The sequence below is a fragment of the Cervus elaphus genome, chromosome 5 (genome assembly GCF_910594005.1).
Source record: "Cervus elaphus chromosome 5, mCerEla1.1, whole genome shotgun sequence".
NCBI lineage: Eukaryota > Metazoa > Chordata > Mammalia > Artiodactyla > Cervidae > Cervus > Cervus elaphus.
The window spans coordinates 99700290-99720412 of record NC_057819.1 but is presented as its reverse complement, the minus strand read 5'-3'; the positions used below and the strand labels follow the sequence as shown (position 1 = coordinate 99720412).

General features: G+C 56.7%; 4 protein-coding genes across 8 annotated transcripts; all 4 read right to left on the bottom strand.

Annotated features, from left to right (window-relative positions):
• Positions 1–53: 53 nt before the first annotated feature.
• Positions 54–6687, bottom strand: FGF11 (fibroblast growth factor 11). 4 transcript variants are annotated; one of them, XM_043903701.1, is made up of 5 exons: positions 5132–6640; positions 3353–3463; positions 2981–3150; positions 2234–2432; positions 54–1963 (listed from the first exon to the last, which is right to left on the bottom strand). In XM_043903701.1, the coding sequence occupies exons 1-5, from the start codon at positions 5322–5324 to the stop codon at positions 1893–1895; spliced, it is 744 nt and encodes a 247-aa protein (XP_043759636.1). In that variant the 5' UTR covers positions 5325–6640; the 3' UTR covers positions 54–1892. The 4 variants fall into 4 exon arrangements, with proteins under 4 accessions (XP_043759636.1, XP_043759637.1, XP_043759638.1 ...); XM_043903702.1 differs by having other exon boundaries at positions 3047–3150; positions 5132–6639; XM_043903703.1 differs by having other exon boundaries at positions 2234–2348; positions 3047–3150; positions 5132–6639.
• A 736-nt stretch (positions 6688–7423) lies between these two features.
• On the bottom strand, positions 7424–9539 carry TMEM102 (transmembrane protein 102). Of its 2 annotated transcripts, XM_043903697.1 has the most exons (3): positions 9401–9539; positions 8850–9208; positions 7424–8762 (listed from the first exon to the last, which is right to left on the bottom strand). In XM_043903697.1, the coding sequence occupies exons 2-3, from the start codon at positions 9061–9063 to the stop codon at positions 7438–7440; spliced, it is 1539 nt and encodes a 512-aa protein (XP_043759632.1). In that variant the 5' UTR covers positions 9064–9208; positions 9401–9539; the 3' UTR covers positions 7424–7437. The 2 variants fall into 2 exon arrangements, with proteins under 2 accessions (XP_043759632.1, XP_043759633.1); XM_043903698.1 differs by lacking the exon at positions 9401–9539 and having other exon boundaries at positions 8850–9388.
• A 2152-nt stretch (positions 9540–11691) lies between these two features.
• SPEM3 (SPEM family member 3) lies at positions 11692–15665 on the bottom strand. Its single transcript, XM_043900775.1, has 4 exons — positions 15528–15665; positions 15322–15379; positions 13302–15203; positions 11692–13085 (listed from the first exon to the last, which is right to left on the bottom strand). Exons 1-4 carry the CDS (start codon positions 15663–15665, stop codon positions 11692–11694), a joined length of 3492 nt encoding a protein of 1163 aa, XP_043756710.1.
• Positions 15666–16427: 762 nt separating this feature from the next.
• On the bottom strand, positions 16428–18241 carry SPEM2 (SPEM family member 2). The gene is made up of 3 exons (XM_043900926.1): positions 18082–18241; positions 17858–17915; positions 16428–17722 (listed from the first exon to the last, which is right to left on the bottom strand). The coding sequence occupies exons 1-3, from the start codon at positions 18217–18219 to the stop codon at positions 16428–16430; spliced, it is 1491 nt and encodes a 496-aa protein (XP_043756861.1). The 5' UTR covers positions 18220–18241.
• Between the last annotated feature and the right edge of the window lie 1882 nt (positions 18242–20123).

Sequence of the window (20123 nt, the reverse complement as noted above, 5' to 3'; positions counted from 1 at the left end):
ATCCCGCCCCGAGCAACTGCCAAAGCCTGCCACCCACAGATGACAGACAACACTTCAGTTGTATAAATCGTCTTTAATTGAGAAAGCGTGGAGCAGAGACCCGGTCCCCTGGGAGCAGAGCCAGGAGATGGGTGGAGCCTGAGCGGGGTCTGTGTGGGTGAGGGGAGCATCCACCCCTCTTAGGACAAGCCAGAAGTAAAAAAGAGCCTGAGGAAACACAACCTGCCTCCGAGCCCTAGCCCCTCCCTTTAGTGCCTCCTCGGTCTACTCTGCCCAACTCTGTCGCCACCCAGAGTATCCTTCCCAGTTCACTGATGGGCTTCTGATCTTTTTCAGGCCTGCCCCGAGCTCTCTGCATTTTTTTCAGAAAAATCTAGTCAGGCCCTTTTGGGGTACCTAAAACCCAGCTGAGGTTATAAGCTCTAAGGTAAAGCAAGTTTTATTCAGTTAGAAGCTTGTGGGGGTGTATGAGGTTTAGAACCCAAGAGACCCTCACCCTCCTTAGCCTGATCTGTAGGGGAGAAGGGTGGGGCTTATTGCTGAACTGGAGTCTCCTCATTGTGGGTGGGTGGGAGTCAAGGCTATGTCGCATTTGTCTTTTTTATTCCAGACCTATTACCCTAAAGACCTCAGCTTTAAAGGGGACCTGGAAGGAATTCCTGCTGAGGTAGCTACGTGTTCATGTCCCCTCAACCCAGGCACAGGTCCAATCATGCCATGGTTCTGGTCCCTTCCCCATCCTAGCTGCCCTACTATGAGCCAGGGATTCCTTCCAAAACTCCTTTGCCCTTCCTCAGACTCTGTTTCCCGACAGGACCCCAACTGAGCTGCAGGAAATAGAAACTGCATGTAAAAATAAGGTTAGCATTCTACAGGAAGACTAAGAGTTTTAGAAAACTATCTAGGAAAAACAAGAAGTGGTTCTTGATCCATCTAGAACTTAATTTTTTTGTGAATCATAGCTGGGTCCTTTCTAGAGCTCATGCTTAACAGGTATCACTAGAGAAGGTGGGAGCGTGGGTCTAGAACTTACTCTAGAGCAATAATATGGCTATATAGGCCCTCGTTCCATCCTGAAGGGAAGGGCTGAGAGCCCTGGTCTATGTCCTAGAGCTAAGATTCAGAAGGAAGTATGGCTCCGTATGTGTCTAGAACACCATGCTCTAGAATTGGGTGTCTCTGGGATAAGAAAGTTCAAACTGTGGTGATCTAAGACTGGTCCCAGTTCAGGCCAAGGCCAACAGCTGGACAGGGCTCAAATCCAGCCTCTCTCTACTTTGAAGTCAGGGGTCCATCTGGGTCAAGGACAGAAGCCTGATGGATCCAGAACAGAGCCTGGCAGCATGCCTGTGTTCCAGCACAGAGCCTGAGTGCAGAAGTGGTCCTGGCTAGGGTGCCTTGTGTTCCAGAACCTGGACCAAGGCAGAAGGTGGAGTAGACAAAGAAGGAGGGATCCTGAGCGCCAGTGGACCCACAGATCTATGGCTCAGTGGTAATGAAAAGGTCAAAGGGCTCCAGGAACTGGCTGAGCCTGGGATGGGGAGGATTTATGCCCTGGTTCTGTCAGTTCTGGAAGCCCCAGCGCCATCTCAGAAAAAGGCTTTGGAGGGTGTGAGCATGGAAGGAAAGAAGTGATCAGCCAGGACCATTTCAAGACATCTTCCTCTCTGACTCCCCACCCTGGGCCTAAGAGTCTGAGGGTCTCAGCAGGCCCAGAAGTCACAGTGGCCCCTAGGCTCCCTCGGGGCAGAGCACCTGGTGGGACCTGGCTGCACAGGGCATGCGTGTGGCAGCGGCGGTAAGAGCAGGGCCGGGAGCAGGCCTGGGAGACAGGCTGTGGTGGTGGCTGGCTCCGTGTGAGTGCAGGGAGCCTCCAGTCCAGGGATGACATTTCAGGGGGCAGGGGGACTGGAAGGGGAGGTCTCAGGGACACTGTGGAGAGAAGGCTCCCGGTACATGGCCACTGTGAAGGGGGGAGAGAGGAGCAGGAAGGAGAGTTAGGCACTCAGAGAGCTCTGAATAGGCTCCCTTCCCCTCCATGCAGCCTCTGGGAACCCCAACCCACAAAAGATCTCCCCAAATCCCTCAAGGCCAAAGTCTTCCTGGCTTGGCCTGTCATAACAGGTGTCTTCTTAAAACACTTACAACCCCTGAGCTGTATGTCATTTAATGTCCATGTCAAGGTCAATACCCTCCCATGTGGCCTGCCTCTTCCCAGAGGGTCCATACTCACCCTCCAGGAGCTTGGGCACAAAGTGGGCAGCTGCCTTGGTCTTCTTGACTCGATTTCCCTTCATGACTCGGCCCTCCTTATCCAGGCCCAGGTACCAGGCCCGTCCAGAACGGCGCTGGCGATAGAGAGCAGAGGCGTACAGGACATAGTAATTCTCAAAGACGCACTCCTTAAAGCGACACTCAGCTGTGAAATGCGGCTGAGGAGACAAAGACCCAGAAAGGCACACACAGACAGACAAAGACACATCACTGGACTGGAAGGGAGCCCCGGGAAGAACAAGGCAGGATGCAATCAATACATTTGAGGCGAGGAGAACCAACTGCTGAGTCCATGCAGGCACTGGGACAAAGGAGGATGAGAAAGAATCTGGTGGCCCCCAAAGGCCAGGAACTAGACTTCTGGGGGCCTGGAATAAGAAGATACATTCTCTCTACTCTACTCCCAACCTCTCACCATCCAGGGGACCTGGAGGAAATTCCTGCTTGGAGGAATTCCAGAATCCTTTCCCAATATCCCAAATGACTCTGGGATAGTGAGTAATAATGAAGTCTCGAGGAGGTAGGAGGAGACACAGGGATCCTAAGAGGCTGAAGGAGTTGGACATTCAAAGAGCCTGGGGGCATGTGGGGGGCTGTTCCAGGAGGAGAGATTAAAGGGACTCTAGAGTAGGTGCTCCCAAGCGGGCAATGAGGACAGGGTGTTGGCAAGAGCTGGAGGGAGAGGGAGCCCTGAGCTGCAAAATACCTGTAGTTGGGAAGTCTGTCCTAGAGGAGTCACCAGACCCCAGGCCACTCCACCCCCTTGTCTCACCGAGCTGTAGAGCAGCCCCTCAGCGTTCATGGCCATGTAGTGACCCAGCTTGGCACTCTGGATGGTGACTACTCGCAGCCCCACAGGGATCAGGTTGAAGTGGGCTGGGGGTAGAGAGAGGGAGCCTCAGTACCCCAGGCCTCCAACCCTATCTGAGCACACACACACACACACACACACACCCATTCCAGTTCCAGCTCTTCCCTTGGGAGTCAAAGAGCCAATGGATCTTGAAGCGGGAATAGGATTATCATGGCCTGTGCCCGCTCTCCCCCTTCCCACCAGGCAGCTGGCTTCCCCTCTCACTGAAAGAGCTGGTGTCCTCTGGGGTGCCCTGGATGCTCCCGTCGGGATTCGCCTGGAGGTAGAAACCCTGGCGGCAGAACAGTTTGGTGACGATGCCTTTGAGCTGAGGTTCTGGAGAGAGAGACATTCATCTTGGAACATGACATCTCTGTTCCCAGAAACATTCCTACACTTGGCTGGGATCACAGGAGAGAAAGAAAAAGAGAATGGAGGGAAGGAAGAGGGTCGGTCCCAGGGCCCTCCCAGCAAGCTCTTTCCCACCTCTCTGAGATGCCAGAGGAAGCTGGGGTGTGGGTCCCTTCTGCTGCCTCTAACCAGCTTTCAGTCTAATTTATTGAAATTTATTTAAAGGCTTAATTCCTACCCTACAGCTCAACCAGAAGGGGGGGAGGGGAGAAGAGGGAAGAGGAGGGCAGAGAAACATGGAAAGGCAGAGGACAGAGGGAGACCGGCAGGCCTGCTGAAAGGGAAGTGTGTGTGCCAGTGTGGGGGCAGTAAGGTGACCACAGGGTAGGGGCGCCTCCTCAGGGATGGGGGTGGGACCGGGTCTGACGCTGACTCAGCACCTGCTGCTGCGGCTGCCGCTTGCTTGGCGCGGGCCTCCCCTTGGCCCAGCGCCGGCCTGTCTGACACTGACCCATCTGTCTGTCTGTCTGTCAGTCAGTCTACTGGCTCGCGGGGGCCCAGCCCTCCTTGAGGCTCAGCCTCTCCCCTTCAGCCAGGTAACCCACCTGGGATGGGGGACATTCGGTACCACACCAAGGAAATGGGGGAGGGGGCCGAGGAGCTGGTGAGGCAGGCTGAGTCACGTGGGGACCGGGTCCCACTCAAAGGGTGGGCTGCGGACCGTACCACTACGGAGGGCCAGCGGCGGAGGGGGGGAGAAGGACGCCGCTGGGGCGGGGGGGGGGGGGGGGCGGTCTCTCCCTAGGGGAGCTGGGAGCGAGGGAGAGAGAGGCAGAGGGACTCCCTGACTGTCGCACCTGGACGGGGACCACACGCCAACCCTCACAACTCTCGTCCCCAGAGGCTTGCTCCCGGCCGACTTCCCGGTACCCCCTCGTAGGTGGTACGACCCTCAGTCTCCGTGCGGGTCTCCAGCCGTGTACTGTGTCTGAGTTCCTCATAGCAGAGGGTCCCCTGAGCCCGTGAGGCCCGATTTCGGAGTCGCGTAGGGGGTCACCGGGGGGTGTCCAGCTCCTTGGAGCGCAGGTCACGGGAGGAGGGCGCACAGAGGGGCGGGCTGGAGAGGTAGCTGCAAGGACACCCGGGGGAGAGCTGGGGAGATTGGCGCCGAGCCAGGCAAGCTCGGCCAGGAGGAACGGAGCCAAAGCTCGGAGAAGCGGGAGCACCGGGGCGGGGGCGGGGCTGCCGGAGCCGCAGAAACCCTCGGGGTGACCGAGGCGTCCGGAACCCCCAGGTCCCTCCACTCGGGATTGAAAGAATCGCGAGAGCCGGCACGTAGGCGGAGGATGGTGGGGGTGGGGACTCGTGTTGGGGGGGGGGGGGCGGCGAGCGGGAGCTGCCAAGCTTCGGGGCACCCGGCTTAGCCCCTCATGCCTTCCCCTTGCCCTCGAAAGCAAGGAGACTCGGGGTTACGGGCGAAAGAGAAGGGAAACTGAGGCATCGTCTGGCTGAGAGTTGGTGGCCCGGGCCCACCCCCTTTCATTTTCGGGGAGCTCCCCCACTTCGGTCAGGCCCCGCTCTTCGGGAGTCCCTGGCCTCAACCTCCCAGGCAGAGAGACCCCAGGCCCGGAGACCCCCGCCCCAACCACTCACCCGGGCCGCGGTCCGTCCGCGCGGGCCGCCCCCCGCACAGTCGCACCTTGGACAGCAGGATGAGCAGCTGCTTCTGGCAAAGGGACTTGGTGCCGCGGGGACACACGCGCCGCTGCGCCGACACGGGCCGGCTGCCCCCGGGCTCGCGGACCTCCCGCTTCTGCCGGATCAGGCTACTGGCCAGTGCCGCCATGGCGCCCCGGGAGGAGACACCCCCAAACCGGCAGGCGCCTGGAGCGCGCTGAGCACCCCCTCCCCCAGAGAAGCCCGCTCGCTCACCAGGACATGCTCTGGACGCTCCGGTCCCAACTCATCGCCCTACCCGCAGGACCTGAGGATAAACCCTAGAGGACCCCCACCCCAGGCGCCAGCTCCCACCCTTGGGTCTCCCACTACCTTCGTGGGACCCAGCAGCCTATGTACCTCTCAATGGACCCCACCCTCGACTTTTGCCCCCTACAGAAATCTCTTCCCTTTTCTAGTCTCCAGTGTCCCTGTCCCCCCACTAACCTTATCCCAAATGCAAGACCCTCAGATTTTCCAAGATGTGGTTCCAATATCCCCAGGCACCTTTCAACCCTATTTCCAGGCCCCCGTGTTCCTGTCAAAGCCACTCTTATAATCTTAAGGGTGTGGGTCCTTAGCTTTGGAGATATTAGCTCACCCCACTCCTGCTGGGGTGCTGCCAATGTCAGTGAAGAACCCAACCTTAGTGCCTTTTCCTTTGCCACCCTCTAAGTGAAGAATCCCCCTCTTTTTTCACTGAAATCCCCCCCAAACTATGTCTCGAGATATTCAGACTGTCCCCATTCAGCAAGCAGAGGTTCCCAGACCCTGCCTCTGGACAATACCAATATTTACCAAGTCACCCCCATTTCTAGTGGCAGAGGGTTCTAGGTGCTGAGCCCCTTTCCTCACCCTGTTACCCTCCACTCCTTTTGAAGTCACCTCCAAATCCGCCCTTCCTAGTGGTTACACCAGGTGGTTGTCTGGAGGGCCCTCTGTCACCTCGGAATAAGGAGCATTGGTTTTTGGGGTTTGGTTTTTTTTTTTTCCTGGCAGCCCCTTAATTTCCTCAGGGACAGCTGGTACTGTTTAGATCCCACGCCCTCCAATCCAAACAGCCCCCCAAGAGAGGAGTGCACCCACGGTGTCACGGGTCCCCAAATGTGAACAGACCCCCTATAAGTCAGAGCGCATCCCAGCTTTCTGCGACAGGGCTTCCTCTTCCTCCCGGGGACTGCCTTCAGCACCCCCTCTTCCTTCCCCGACGCCCCTCAACCTGTCCTGTCAATCCGGCGACGGCTGGCGCTGGCTCCGGTTCCAGGCTCCTCCCTCCCTGTACCCCGCAAACGGGGCTTCCCACCACGCCCGGCTAGGCGTCCCAGACCCCAGGAAGGAGTGAGGGTGTCTCCGCAGAGCGCCCTGGTCCGGCGAAGTGAGCACTGGGCCTGGCGGCTGGACAGAGCGCAGCGGCGGCAGCGGCGGCAGCGGTAGCGGCGGTGGGAAGCTGAGGCGGCGGCGGCGGCGGCGACAGCTCCCCCTCCTCGGAGAGCCTGCCCGGGGGCGGGGCAGGGGGCGGAGACGCCGGGAAAGGCGGGGGGAAGCTGGGCGGGCGGAACCCCGGGGTTCCTTGGAGGCAGGGAGTGGGGACGGTCTTAGAAGCAGCCGGAGCCGCCTGTCTCGGGGTTCAGAGGAGCAAGGACAAGTAGGCGACTCCACAGAAGGCAAATCTTCACGAGGGGAGAGCTTGGGCTTAGGTAGATGGAATGGTGGACGCCTTGAGAATGGAGAAAGGGCGCCTACTGCCCGGGATCGAGGACAGCATTGGATGAGGAAAGTGGGGGGAATAACTGAAAAGATAGCGGTGGCGGCGAGGACTAGCCTGGGGTGAAATCCGGCCTCCTTACTATCTCTGCCTTTGTGTGAACCAAATTGGTCAGCCCCTGGTCTCCATACCTCTCCTTTTCACGTCTTTTTTCAGCAAATATATTACCCCTATTGACCCCTAAGAGAAAAGACCATAAGCACTGGGGGGAGATGGATGCCAGAGGTTACACCGGGGCAAGAAGGGTGCCTGCTGGCCACAGATGTGTAACGTGGAGAGGCCGGAATGGAACGACCTGTGCCAGGGATGGTGAGAGAGGAAGGTGGGAGGATGGGGAGGAACCAGCCAGGAGGCCTTCTAGAACGCTGGTTCTTCGAGCCCAAGGGGTTCAGCCTGTCTCCCAGGTGAAGGGAGAGCAGTCCCCTCCACACCCCGCTGGCCAACAGAAGCACTTTCCACGTTAGTACGAACAGCGTTTTTAATGGGACCCGGCTCCCACGCCGGCTAAGCCGCCCCCCTTACGCGCAGCCTTGGCCTCCTCCACAGCGGCGCGCAGGGCCCGAGCAGGTTCCCCGCGAAGCATGGCCAACGCCCCGAGCAGCGAAGCGGCGCCGTCCCCCGCACGGAGCTTTTGGCCACTCAGAAAATAGTGGGGCAGCGTCCCTGCCTCGAGCACTCGGCCCAGCTCATCCAGGAGCCCGAGGCAGCAGGCGCCCGCATTCTCGGGCCGCGCCAGATAGAGCGCGGGCAGCCGCTCGCACGCCCAGTAGAGCAACGTCCGCAGGAGGTAGGGCGCCGCGGCCCGGGTCCCCGCCACCAGCGGGCGCAGGAGCGCCTGGGCCGCCGCGTGCGCTTGCAGCAGCGGAGCCGGTATGCGCGCCTTGAGCGCCAGCTCCTGGCGGGCGAAGCAGAGCTGCCAGCCGGAGGCGCCCGGCCGCTCTGTTCGGCCGCCGCCGCCGGGCACCAGGTAGAAGGAGGACGACTCCGAGGCCAGCGGGCCGGCCCACGAGTGGCTCCGAGCCCCCTGGGGCCAGCCGGCCACAGACACCACGGGGATCAGGTCGAAAAGCAGGAGGCGGCGCGGGGGCCCGGGCGTAGCCAGGAGGATGGTAGTGAACCCTGCGTGGCGGGCTGCGTGGACCAAGCGCGGGGCACCCGGGACCGGGAACAGGGACTCAGCGACCGCAGCCAGCGAAGCAAAGAACCAAGCAGCCACCTGGGCGGGGCACAGTGTAGGCCACGCCTCCCGAGCCTCAGACGGCTGAGGCCCTGGGCTAACAACGGCTGCTTTGGTGACGTCATCATTCGTTTCTTCCGATGGTGAGGGAAAACCAATATTGGTTAGGTTTTGCTGGGGTGACTCTGGCACTGAAACATTACTAGGTGATTTTTCCAAAGACTCCTGTGCCTCAGGCTCAGTGATGTCACCGTGTGGCTGGTCCACGGAGCTTTGTGGGTCCCGGGGACTTTCTCTGCTTTCAGTTGGGTGGATCCAATCACGTCCTCCTGGGACTGGGGGTCCTAGGCAATCCTGCCATGCTTCCCGGACCGAGGTTCCGCGTACCTGCTCTGGGAGGCAGAGCCATGCGTAACAGGATCTCGTGTCCAGTTGCAGCTCTTGCCCAGTGCCATCTAGAGAAAACACGGGCACCAGGAGTGTGAAGCCGGCATCGTAGTGAGGTCCCCGAGTGTAGGGACCTAGAGGCGCAGGCCCTAAATCCAGGGAGCCCTCTCGAATCCCACCACGAAGCAGCAGGAGCTCTGTCTGGGGAGGAAAACGAGGGTCCCTGCGGTGAATGAGACCTAAGGGAAGAGAAGGGATCGTGAAGGCATGATCCAGAGCCCAGGATGGGGTGGGGAGGAGCTGAGAGTGGCAAGAGGCTTACTTACCAAGCAAAGAGAACACAAAATCCTTGGCCTGGAGGAGATCTGGTCCTGGCTTGGGCCCATCACACCAGCTCTCCTGCACACCCAGCTCCTGGATCAGCTGGGTTAGTTCTTGCAGCTGCGCTCCAGAACAGAAGTCGATGTCTGTGAGCGGCCGGGCTGGGGCTGGGGGCGGTGGGCCCCACCAGGGAGCATTCCCCCAGACTGCAGAAGCCATATGGCTCTATCGTTTGTGGGCTAGGAAATACACGTACAGGGGGAAGCCCAGAAGCGTTGTTCCTTCTGCTGTGGAAAACTCGCCCCTCTGTTCTTTTCTCTTCCTGAGATCGAAAGGGTGCCCAAGACACAATCTGCCAATGGGTCTGCAGATGAAGGGCTCTAATTTAGTCTTGAAAGCAAACAAATAAATACCTCCTCCGTCCTTGCCCTTTTCTCATATGCTAGTCCCCACCCCCATGGACCGATTCACCTGACCTAGCAGGTTAAAAGTGAGTTTGGCCCCTCCTACGGAATGCAATAGTCTCCTTCGCCACTCCCTGTCTACCTCCCCTTACCTCTTTTTCGGAAGAGGCTAGTGGTTTGCGGCTTCCCTCTTAGGGGTAGCTGCAAGGTCTGAGAACAAAATGGATAGGAAGATTCAACAGGTAACTTCTTCCTGCTGCTCACAAGGCTACGCCCCTACATTACAACCACGCCCCTTTCTGGAGGTGGTTCCGGACCTGCCCGGCCTCAAGTCAGAGTTCAATCTCTCCTTTGGCTCTGCAGAGATCTCCTGGCTATCTTGGGAGTTGTAGTTTGGTCTTCCAAACTACCAGGGCATTAGGGCCACGCCCCCAGATCCTTTCCTGTTCCGTTGAAATAGTGCCTGATGGAAGTTGTAGTTTCTATGGAAATAATAGTGTGTCTTTCCAAGGCCAGGTCAATCGCAAACATTCCTTGGGCTTAGAACAGAGACGTGATAGGATGGATCCAAACAGCAAATGATAATGAGGCACATAGCCTAGGGCCTGAGGGAGTAGAGGTGCCCTGGTAACTTAAATCTAGAAGAGTCCTTGCATGCAATTACTTGCTAGCCTAGGAAGGTGCCACATGACTTGTCCAAGGTCAGTGCCAAGCAAGAGAGGTGTTGGAAAGGGGTTTCCTGACTGGGATGGATCTCTTTGGAATCAGTGGTGATAATGTTAGACAAGAACACGTAGGTAAAAAAAAAAAAAGAACACGTAGGTAGTGATGACCCAGGGATGGACATCCAAAGGGACATATTAGTGATGGCCACCTCAGACACACGAATGGTATCAGGGCAAACACTTTGAAATCTCGCAGCTCAGGTGTGTATACAGAAAAGTTACCAGGGCTGAAAATCAAGTTCAGAGGAAACTCACAGGTGTGCTGGGGCAGGACAATGAGAAATTATCAGGGGAAGAAAATTGCTTTCAGTGACCGGTGCTATCATGGACACAGCTTAAGTCCAGGATGAAACTAGGAGCCAGAATAATAGGGCAGAAAGATAGGAAACCAGAGACAAGCTCACGGATTAGACCAGTGCATGCTGGACCAGGAATTCTTATATTCCTTTTTCCCAGGGGTCTGTCTCCACAGTGAACCAGGGCTAAGTCCATGGGCAAGAAAATGGGCAAGTGGAGACACTTAGAACAAATCAGAGGCCTGTTCAGCAATTCAACGGACATGAATTTGAGCAAACTCTGGGAGATAGTGAAGGACAGGGAAGCCTGGCATGATGTAGTCCATGGGGTCACAAAGAGTCAGACTGACTCTTTGACTTATAGCGACTGAACAACAAAAGGAGGGGACCCTCAGAATCCAGGGCCCAATATGGGGAGCCTAAAATTCAGGGGTTCTTAGTCACTGACAAAGAGAGGTCTTCTCCCTCTGTTACCTAGAGCCCCAAATGCAGCCCAGAGCCGGGAAGGCAAATTTCCATACAACAGATTGTGATGCAAGAGACCAGATCAGGAAAACTGAAGCCTGGGCTCTTTCTCAGTCTGGGGAAATCAGGCGTTGGGCATCCATTCCTAGATCTTAACCTCCTCCCTAGATGGTGGCTTCTGAACCACCCTAAAAAGAACTAAGTTATCTGGGCCTCTTAAAGCTCCCTGAATGTGAAAGTGACAGTTGCTCAGAAGTGTCTGACTCTTTATGACCCTATGGACTATACAGTCCATGGAATTCTCCAGGCCAGAATACTGGAGTGGGTAGCCTTTCCCTTCTCCAGGGGATCTTCTCAACTCAGGGATCAAACCCAGGTCTCCCACATTGCAGGTGGATTCTTTACTATCTGAGCCACAAGGAAAGCCCATCTTAAAGCTCCTATGCTGTGGATGGCTGACAGGAAAACGAAAGTTACCCTGAACTCTAAAGCATTGCTTTCCAATAGCATTTTCTGTGATGATGGAAATGTTCTAAATCTGTGCTGTCCAATACGGTAGCCAGTAGCTCCATGTGGCTATTGAGCACTTAGATCATGAGACTGAGGAACAGATTTTTTTTTGGCTGTGCCTTGCAGCTTTCAGGATCTTAGTACTCCTGACCAGGGATTGAAGCCCAGCCACATCTGTGAAAGCGCTGAATCCTAACCACTGGACCTCCAGAGAACTCCCTGAGAACACTTTTTAACTTTACTTAATTTTAACTCATTTACATTCTAATAGGCATATTTGGCTAGTGGCTACTGTAATGGAGAATGCAGCTCTAGGGCCTTGGGAATAACAGCTTAAGGTAAGACAGCAACAGCAGGAAAGCTAGGAGCTTCATTCCTTATCTCCCCCTGAGGGGTGGGGTTGGGGTGGATGGCCTCAAATAACCACAGAACACTTCTCTTGCCTTTTTATTCTTCATGCACATTGGTCCCCTCTTTTTCTAAGTTTCTCATCACACACTGATATCCCCACGCCTTGGCCATCTCTGGTGAGTTGTTGGATATCTCTCGGTGAAGGCGCCTGGGAGACAACGCTTCACACTTGTCCCTGCCTGCTCCCAAATGTCTCTGGCGGGCATCAAAGACCACGTGCCCTACCCGGGTGCCTGACCCTGGGCAGTGGGGCTTCCAGTTGGTTTGGGGAGGCATAGACATCTGGCGATAGTTCTGGGAGGCTGCAGGAGCTGTGTCCATGGGGCGGTACACCCAGTCTTGGCTGCCTGCTCGCCGGGAGGGTGGTTGCAGCTCTATCAGCACAGGAACCTCTGAGAAGGTTTGTTGGTCATTGTAGACCACCTGGGCCTTGGCGGGGGAGGAGGTCTGGCTAGGTGGGACAGAAGCCCCTGGAATATGCTGCCCGGCCTCATGCCTTCGAGGAATCTTCTCAGATATAAATGACTTTGGGGTCTGAAGTGGGCCCAAAACTTGGACACAGTCAGTTCCCAGAGGGTTCTTGTGGAGGACAGGATTGGGGACAAAGCCTGATCCCTTGACAAAGTCCTGAGTCTTCTGGGGGCCAGGATGTTGAGTAACTCCTGGGTACTTGTGGAGGTTAGGGTTGTGGCAATGTTCTGGGCTCCTGTAAAGTCTAGCATCTTGGGGAACATCACATCTTTTGACTTCGGTGACTTGGGTAAGGCCCAGATTCTTATGGAGGTCAGAATCTTGAGTAAGATCTTGGCTCCTGTAAACTCCAGAATCTTGAGTAAGGCCTGGATTGTTGTAGTCTCCTGAGTCCTTAAAGAGACCAGGGGTTTGCACAAAGCCTGGGTTCTTATGGGGACCAGATTCCTGGGTAAGGCCTGAGTTCTTGTTGATTCCAGAGTCTTGGACAAAGCATGGACTCTTCTGTGGTTCAGAATCTTGGGTAAAGCCTAGACTCCTAGAGACTCCTGGATCTTGGGCATTACCTGTACTCTTGTAACATCCAGAATCTTGAGAAGGGTGTGGGATACTATGGAGGCCGGTTTTTTGGGAGAGCTCTTGACCTCTATAGAGTACAGTCCCTTGGTTTTGTTCTAGATTTCTACAGACTCCAGAGTCATGCCTAAAGCCTGAGCTTCTCTGAATGTCAGAAGTTTGAAGAAATGGTGTGTTCTTGTGGATACCAGAAGGTTGGGTGAGATATGGGCTTCTAAAGAAACTTCCCTCTTGAGTAGAACTTAAACTCTGGGAGCAAGAATCTTGTGTAATGACTGAATCTTTGTGAAAGTCAGAGTCTTGGGAAAGGCTTGGATTCTTGCAGAGATAAGGGTCTTGGGTAAAGCCTGGGCTCTTGTGGAGGCCTGGGTTTTGAGCAAGGCCTGGGCTCTTGTGGAGGTCTGGGTCTTGGGTAAAGCCTGGGCTCTTGTGGAGGCCTGGGTTTTGAGCAAGGCCTGGATTCTTGTGGAGGCCTGAGTCTTGGGTAAAGCCAGGGCTCTTGTGAAGGCCTGGGTCTTGGGTAGACCCTGGGCTCTTGTGTGGGCCTGTGTCTTGGGTAAAGCCTGGACACCTGTGTAGGCCTGGATTTTGAGCAAGGCCTGGGCTCTTGTGGAAGCCTGGGTCTTGAGTAAAGCCTGGGTTCATGTGGAGCTTTGGATTTGGGGTAAGCTCTGGCTTTCTGGAAACTTGAGTGTCTTTTGAAGGGCCTGGGGTCCTCTGGAGACCATGGTCTTGGTTGAGGCCTAGATTCTCATGAAGTTCAGGGGGCTTGGGCTGGTTTGGGGTTTGAGAAGTAGTGGAGAACTGAGGAGGGATGGGACCCTGGGAAGAGAGGACAGACTGAGGAGACTTGGAGGTTGGGGGAAATTTGGGGGTCTGTACTAAGGTGGAGGGCTTCTGGTGGTTGCTGTGTTGATGAAGAACAAAGGATCTGGGAGAAATGAGAGGTAGAGAAAGAGTGCAGGGTGGAGGCACAGTACCCATTGAGTTCTGGGCACAGGTTGGAATATGGAAGCAAGGTTGATAAGGTGCAGCATCTTTGGAGTACACCAGGAATTTGGGGTAGACCGGAGTCTGGGAGTCCGTGTTTTGCTTCTCAGAACTGTAAGGGTGGAAACTGCAGTAAGGGAAGGTCTTGGGCTGCACAGATTCATCCTTGGCATCATTTGAAAGCTTCCATTCCATGTTCCCCAACTCCAGGTAACCCAATATGGATCCTGTGAAGGGCTTGGCACTGTCCTCACTACATTGCTTCACTGTTTGCTCAGCTGTACCAGAGCTCACCAGGCCATGCCCCTCTTGGAGCCTGGAGAGTGTATCTAAGTCCTTTCTGGAATACCCAGAGTTCTGAGGGGCACATACATGGAATAAGTTCTGCTTTACCCTGCGGGCATCATAGACCACATGGCCAGTGGAGAGGCCTTGGCTGAAGGCAGACAAAGTAGAGGGAATAGAAGTTAGGACGGAGGAAGGAGGTGTGGAACGGACTGGAGTGGTCGGCAGGGCCATGACCAGTGCAGGGACAGGGGTTGTAGCAGACATGGGGACAGGGGCTGGTGTAGGGGCTGGAGCAGAAGTAGCAGCAGGGGCAGAAGCTGGGGGAGGGACTGGAGCAGAAGTTGGGGGAGGGGCAAGGGCAGAAGTTGGGGGAGGGACTGGGGCAGAAGTTGGGGGAGGGACTGGAACAGAAGCTGGGGGAGGGACTGGGGCAGAAGCTGGGGGAGGGACTGGGGCAGAAGCTGGGGGAGGGATCAGAGTTTGGGCATGGGTATAAGTTAGATGAGCATGGGTCAGAGTGTGGGTAAGGGTGTGGCCCTCGCACTGGGCTGGGCCCTGTGAGGGGGCCTGGTCCAGGGTATAGGCTGAGGTGTGCTCCAGACCACAGACCTGGGCAGAGTTGTGCTCAGCGCCGAGGGCTAGGGAGTTGGTCTGAGCCTGAGGTGGGGCATGTTCAGGGGGGTAAATGGGGGCGTGGGTCTGGGTCTGGGCTGGGGTGGTCTCAGGGGGGTGGGCTGGGGAGAAGGTCTGGGCCTTGGCAGGAGCATGACCAGGGGACTGGACCGGGGAGTGGGTCTGGGCCTGGGCTGGGTTGTGGTCTGTGGTCTTAGTCTTGTTCTCTTGGGGCAGGCGCAGTGGAACCATGTCCACCTTGCTCATCCTACGGAACTTGGAAGATGTCTCCTGCTTAGAGTAGAAGGTGGCTTGGGCCTTTAAGGCTGTGATCTGTGGGTCCTCCCCAGCTCCCATGAGCCCCTCCTTCCACAGTCCCCATGGCACCTCCATGGGAGCCCCGGCATGTCCACACTGAGGCGGCATCCAGCAGCACTTAGAAGCCTTCTCATCGTTCGTGTCTGGTATCCAGGAGTCCAGGTGGTTAGGGTGCCCGAGCACGAAGCTTGGGCGGCGGTGGAAGCGGGGTGGGACTCTTGAGCACAGGTTCTTGGGATCCACGGAGCAACGCATGCACATGGGATGGCTGCCTGCATAGCTGGATTGCTTGTCTGCAAGGAAAGGCGAGATGTGACAAAGCCTGGGTTCCTGAGGGGCTGAGGATGGGGACAGGGATAGAGGAAAGGGGACAGGTCCATATCCCCGGAGCCTACGCTGGGGCCCACTCACCTCTGGGGAAAAAATGATGGAAAAGAGTCCGCAAGGAGTTCTTCAGGTGTTTCCAGAGCTGAGGGAAGCAGAGGAGGGGAGAGTCCGGGAGCAGGGTGAGCCCTGAAGTCCAATCCTTGTCTGGCCACACCCCAACAGCCCTCCCACCTAAGCCCCTTTGAGACCCCAAGGCTCCCCCAACACTGCTGCCCAGATCCTGCCCTGACCAGAGTCACCACATTGATCCCCACGTTGAGCAAGATGAAGCTGCCCAGGATCAGAAGAATTGAGTCTCCTAGGTCCTGGCACTTTCTGGGATTGGTGCCAGAGCACGCTTGGGCTCCGTGGTAGGTTCGCTCACCCATGGCTGGGGGTCCCAGGGCTACCTGGGCCCCCTGGCCCCCACATACTCACTAGGAGCCAGGCTCCTCTGGTGGGGGAGGGGGAGAAGGACTGTGTCATAATGGGGAGGGGGTGGGGTCACAGTGAGGGAGGAAGAGAATAAAGAGGGCCAAGAGTGGCATTCCCTGGTAACCAGGGTCAGGCAGCCTGAGCCTGGACAGTCAAACTGGGCCCCGGAGGCCAGCACACCTCTCCTCAAGCCGTCAATCCTTCCCTCACAGCCCACTCAGTCACTCCTTCAAACCACACATTCCACCTCCTTGGCCTTTCCTGAGACAAGGAAGACCCCTGGCATCAGAGCCCTGGGGAAGGCTTGGCTGGAGTCCAGAGCCTTGGCCTTCTTCATGCCCTTCACTGGAGTGGACCTGGATCTGTTCAAATGGGGACCCTCCCAGTTTGGAAGCAGCTTCTTATATAAGCTTTGGGGACAGGGACAGCTGAGAACACAGTAGGTGCCCAGAGACCAGTGGTTTGGAGTCTGCACCTGCAAATCTACTTCATTCATGGTATAGGCCCAGGAAGGGCCTGCTGGCAGGACTGTAGCCACTAAGCCAAGGGGACCCTCAGGCCAAGGAGGAGACACTGGCTTCAGGAAGCCAAGGGCAGGGACCCAGGCTGGCAGAAGGAGTGGCGCTTCCAAGCCACAGACCACCAGCGTTTCCTGGACTCTTGATCTTTATTCCTTTCTCCATGCCCTGCCCCCCACCACCCCCCTTGGCTGCTGGTCAGTGAATTTTCCCAGTACGGCTTCTATGCAGAGAGGGCCTAGAGGCCGAGTTGGAAGGTGGCAGCGAGTTGGCTCGGGCCCTGCTCTCCTGCACCTGCCGCTTCAGCTCCAGGCTGTCATACACCTGGTAGCGGGCATTGCCCCCTGGGTTCCGGCTGAGTGGCATAAAGGTGGGCTGGGGCGGCTCTGTAGCCTGGACTTCGGGCAGGGGCTGGGAGGAGCGGAGGAGCAGAGCTGAGCTGGGAGCCGGGGCCCGCTGGTACGAGGCCTCCCCCAGCACGGTGAGGGAGGTGGAGGTGGTCAGAGGGTGCCGAGTGGGCAGCGTCTCAGTCCACTCGGCTGCCCGGCGCCGGACCTCATGGGGATCCCGGGAGTAGTTCAAGTGTCCTGTGGAGGGGTGGGGGCTGCGGTTGGGCTGGCTGTGAGCATGGCCGAGGAGGCTCCGTCGGTGGACCTGTGGGGAGCAGTGCTCTCGGGCTTCAGGCCGGGAGCCCCGGGTCAACAGGGTGGAGGGAGGCTCGGAAGCCTCCAGACCACGTCGCCGCTGATCCCAATTGTCATACAGGAGCTGGCCCCTTGAGGGGTAAGGGCTGTGCCCTGCAGGGACCCACGAGGGATTGGGGGGCAGCCGTCGGGGAGGTGGTGGAGACGAGGTCCACTGGTCCGCCTCCACATTGCCCCAGGTGTGGGATGGTGAGCAGAGGGGCCCTAAGGACTGCAGCCTGAGCTCAGACTTGGCCTCCACACGCTTGGGCAGGCGGCGCAGCTCAGGTGACAGGTAGAGAGAAGGTGGCGGCAGGCTGGCCAGGATCCCACCCTGGCGGCCCCAGAGCCCCACGCTGGAGGGCAGGCCCATCCGTTGGTAGAGCCCTCCCCAGCCCCGCCTTGGGCACTTGGGGTGTGGGAAGGCAAGGTCTTTGTCCTCCTCCAGGTAGGAGTCCAGGTCCTCCTGATCAAAGGAGGGCCTCGCCCGCAGCTGTGACATCTTGTGGCTGCGACATGGCCTACCAAAGACCGAGCGGCTGTAGGAGAATCGTTTGCGGTTCTTCGACCTCCGCTGGTGGCTGCAGGGGCGACTTCGGCTGCGGCTTCGGCAGCGGCCCTGGCGGCGAGGTTGGCGGTGGCGAGGGCGGCTGCGGCTTCGGCTGCGGGGGTGGCGGTAGGAGGAAGAGGAGCAGTGAGTGGGCCGGGCCATCTTCACTTCTACAGGGTCCAGGGTACAGTGGATGTGGACGTCTTTGGCCTTGGCTGGAGGATATTTGGGGGAACTTTCACAAGCCTGCGAGATTTCATCTAGGAGAGGCAAGAGTCCATGAGGGCCCAGCAACTGTCAGAAGATTTCAGGGTCGGGGAATAACTGGGACCTGGGTTTCTGGGGTCTTGGGAGTGGCGGGGGCGAGGCGCCCCCTACCTGTTTTCCATACTTACTTTTCTGATTAATCCAAGAGATGCTGTTGTCTAAGACATTCTGGAGCCTGTGCCACATCTGGGGGTGGAGTGGGGTGGGTGGAGTGGGAATGAAGGCCAGGCTCTCCCCACTCACCGCCCCCAACCCCGCCCCAGCCAAGACCATTTCTGCAGGCACAAGTGCCGGCTGCTGGCTCCCACCCTCAGCCCTCTTCACCCCCAGGGTGTCCCCAGCCATCACTGACCATAGTTGCTACGTTGATCCCGATGTTGACAAGAATGACAAGGCCCAGCAGCAGCAGCAGGAAGTCCTCCACATCCTGGGTACTTTCTTGGTATTGATGGCAGCACCCCAGGTTGTCAGACCAGAGCTGATTTTCCATGGTGGGGGGGTCCTAGGGCCACCCGGGCCACCCGCCCCCCCACCCCCACCAGCCCTGACCCACACTGCACTCATGGTGGGACCTGGGATACCTACCAGTAGGTGAGGGAGCGCCGTCACAATGAGGCATGTTGCAGGGAGTCACAATGCAGAGGTGGCATGTCTTTTATCCACTCAGCTGGCCCTTGATGTGGCCATCTTTGCCCTTGACTCCCACTAATGGAGCCCAGCCCCCAGAGTTCAGTCTGTCCTGTCTTTGTAGGGGCTGGCTTAACTCGATTTGAAAACATAACTACAGTGGGGAGATGGTCTTCATAGGGACTGAGCCATGCATAAAGGATTTCCTCCATTTCATTGAGATATGGCAATTTATAGCCTGTTGGAACTCCCTACCCATACCTGCTTGCGGCGTGCAGCTAAGGTGATTAGATGGATGGGTGACAGTAAGAGTCCCCTCTGGGGTCACCCCACTGCACCATTCCCTCCCAGTTCTGCCCATTTCCCCGTCATAAGCCCTCTAGCATCCATGGTGGCCATCCCTTCCTGGCCAGGGACTACAGCCTTTGTTGTTCGTGATCACTGAACCACCCGGCCCCTTTACTTCAGAGCATGAGGTTGCTGCCTTTGCTAGAGACCACCCCTCAACCATGGTTTCTCTCCTTCCTAACCAACTGCTCTCCCACTGAGCCACCCCTCCAATTTGAAAAAGGATTAGTTGCCATCTTAAGAAAACCACATGAAATTCACAAAGCACAAACTTCGGATGTAACTGTTGATGTGACAAAAGGAATCTATGATTTAAACCAGGTTCATTGCTGTGGTCTAAGAAAGTGGTACTGGGGGGACCTCAGGTCATTTTGTTTGTATAATGAACAACTTAGCAGAAGGAGAAGAACAGGGAATTCCCTGGATGTCCAATGGTTAGGACTCTGCACTTTCATTGCCAAGGGCCTGGGTTCAGTCCCTGGTCAGGGAACTAAGATTCCACAAACCGCACTGTGTGGTCAAAAAGAGAGGAAAAAAAAAATAGAGGAACAGCCAGTGGGCATTTCCCATCCAGCCTCCAAACTTATAGTAGGTGTTTAAAATAGACCCACTTAGTGGAGTCAGTTTAAAATGATCAATAATGTTGGTCAAAGGAAAATGGCAGAGAAGCGAGGTGATTCATAAAAGGCCTATCTGCTCACATTCCAGGAACCCATCTGGTATGGAGGGTGAAGTCTAGTTCTTCGCCTGGTTCCTTGTTCACAAGTTGAGCATGTGTTGGTGATCCTAACTGTCTAGAAGTAGGTAGGGCCTGGGTTTCCCAGATGTCCAGTGGATGGAATATTCTGATGAGTTTCCATGGGAAACTGAGGAAGATGGGAGACTCTGATGGGCCAAGCTGACTCAGAAGCAAAGGGGATCTACCTGTGGGAGCAGAGGCTGGAGCATCTGAGGCCCTGAAGTTGATCCTTGGAGTCCATGTGACCATAAGTCACGTGATCTCTCTGAGCCCCAGTCTCATTTGTGACATGGAGGTGCTGAGCCAGAGGCATGAGGTCACAGAGGGCCACAGCATCCTCAGTATTTTATCACTGCTCCAAGCCTGCTCGAGGGTACAGGAACTTTGGGTTCTGACAGGGGAACTTTGAGGGCCAGGGTACCCTGACTCTCAGTCATCCCCCACCAAAGATTCCAGGGCTTAAGAGGGACCACGCCTCACCTGTAGCTGCAGCCTGAACCTGGGCTCTGGCAGGAGCCAGACTTCTGAGGAGGTGGAGCCATGGGATGAGGGTCTCCCCTCAAGTGCAGTACTGCCTGGGCATCTGGAGTGGGATTTGGTGGGGGGCTTCCTTGAACACTAAAGAAAATGGAGCAGAAGCAGGCAGGAGCCTCAGAACCAAGAAAGGCCTAGGAAAAGGC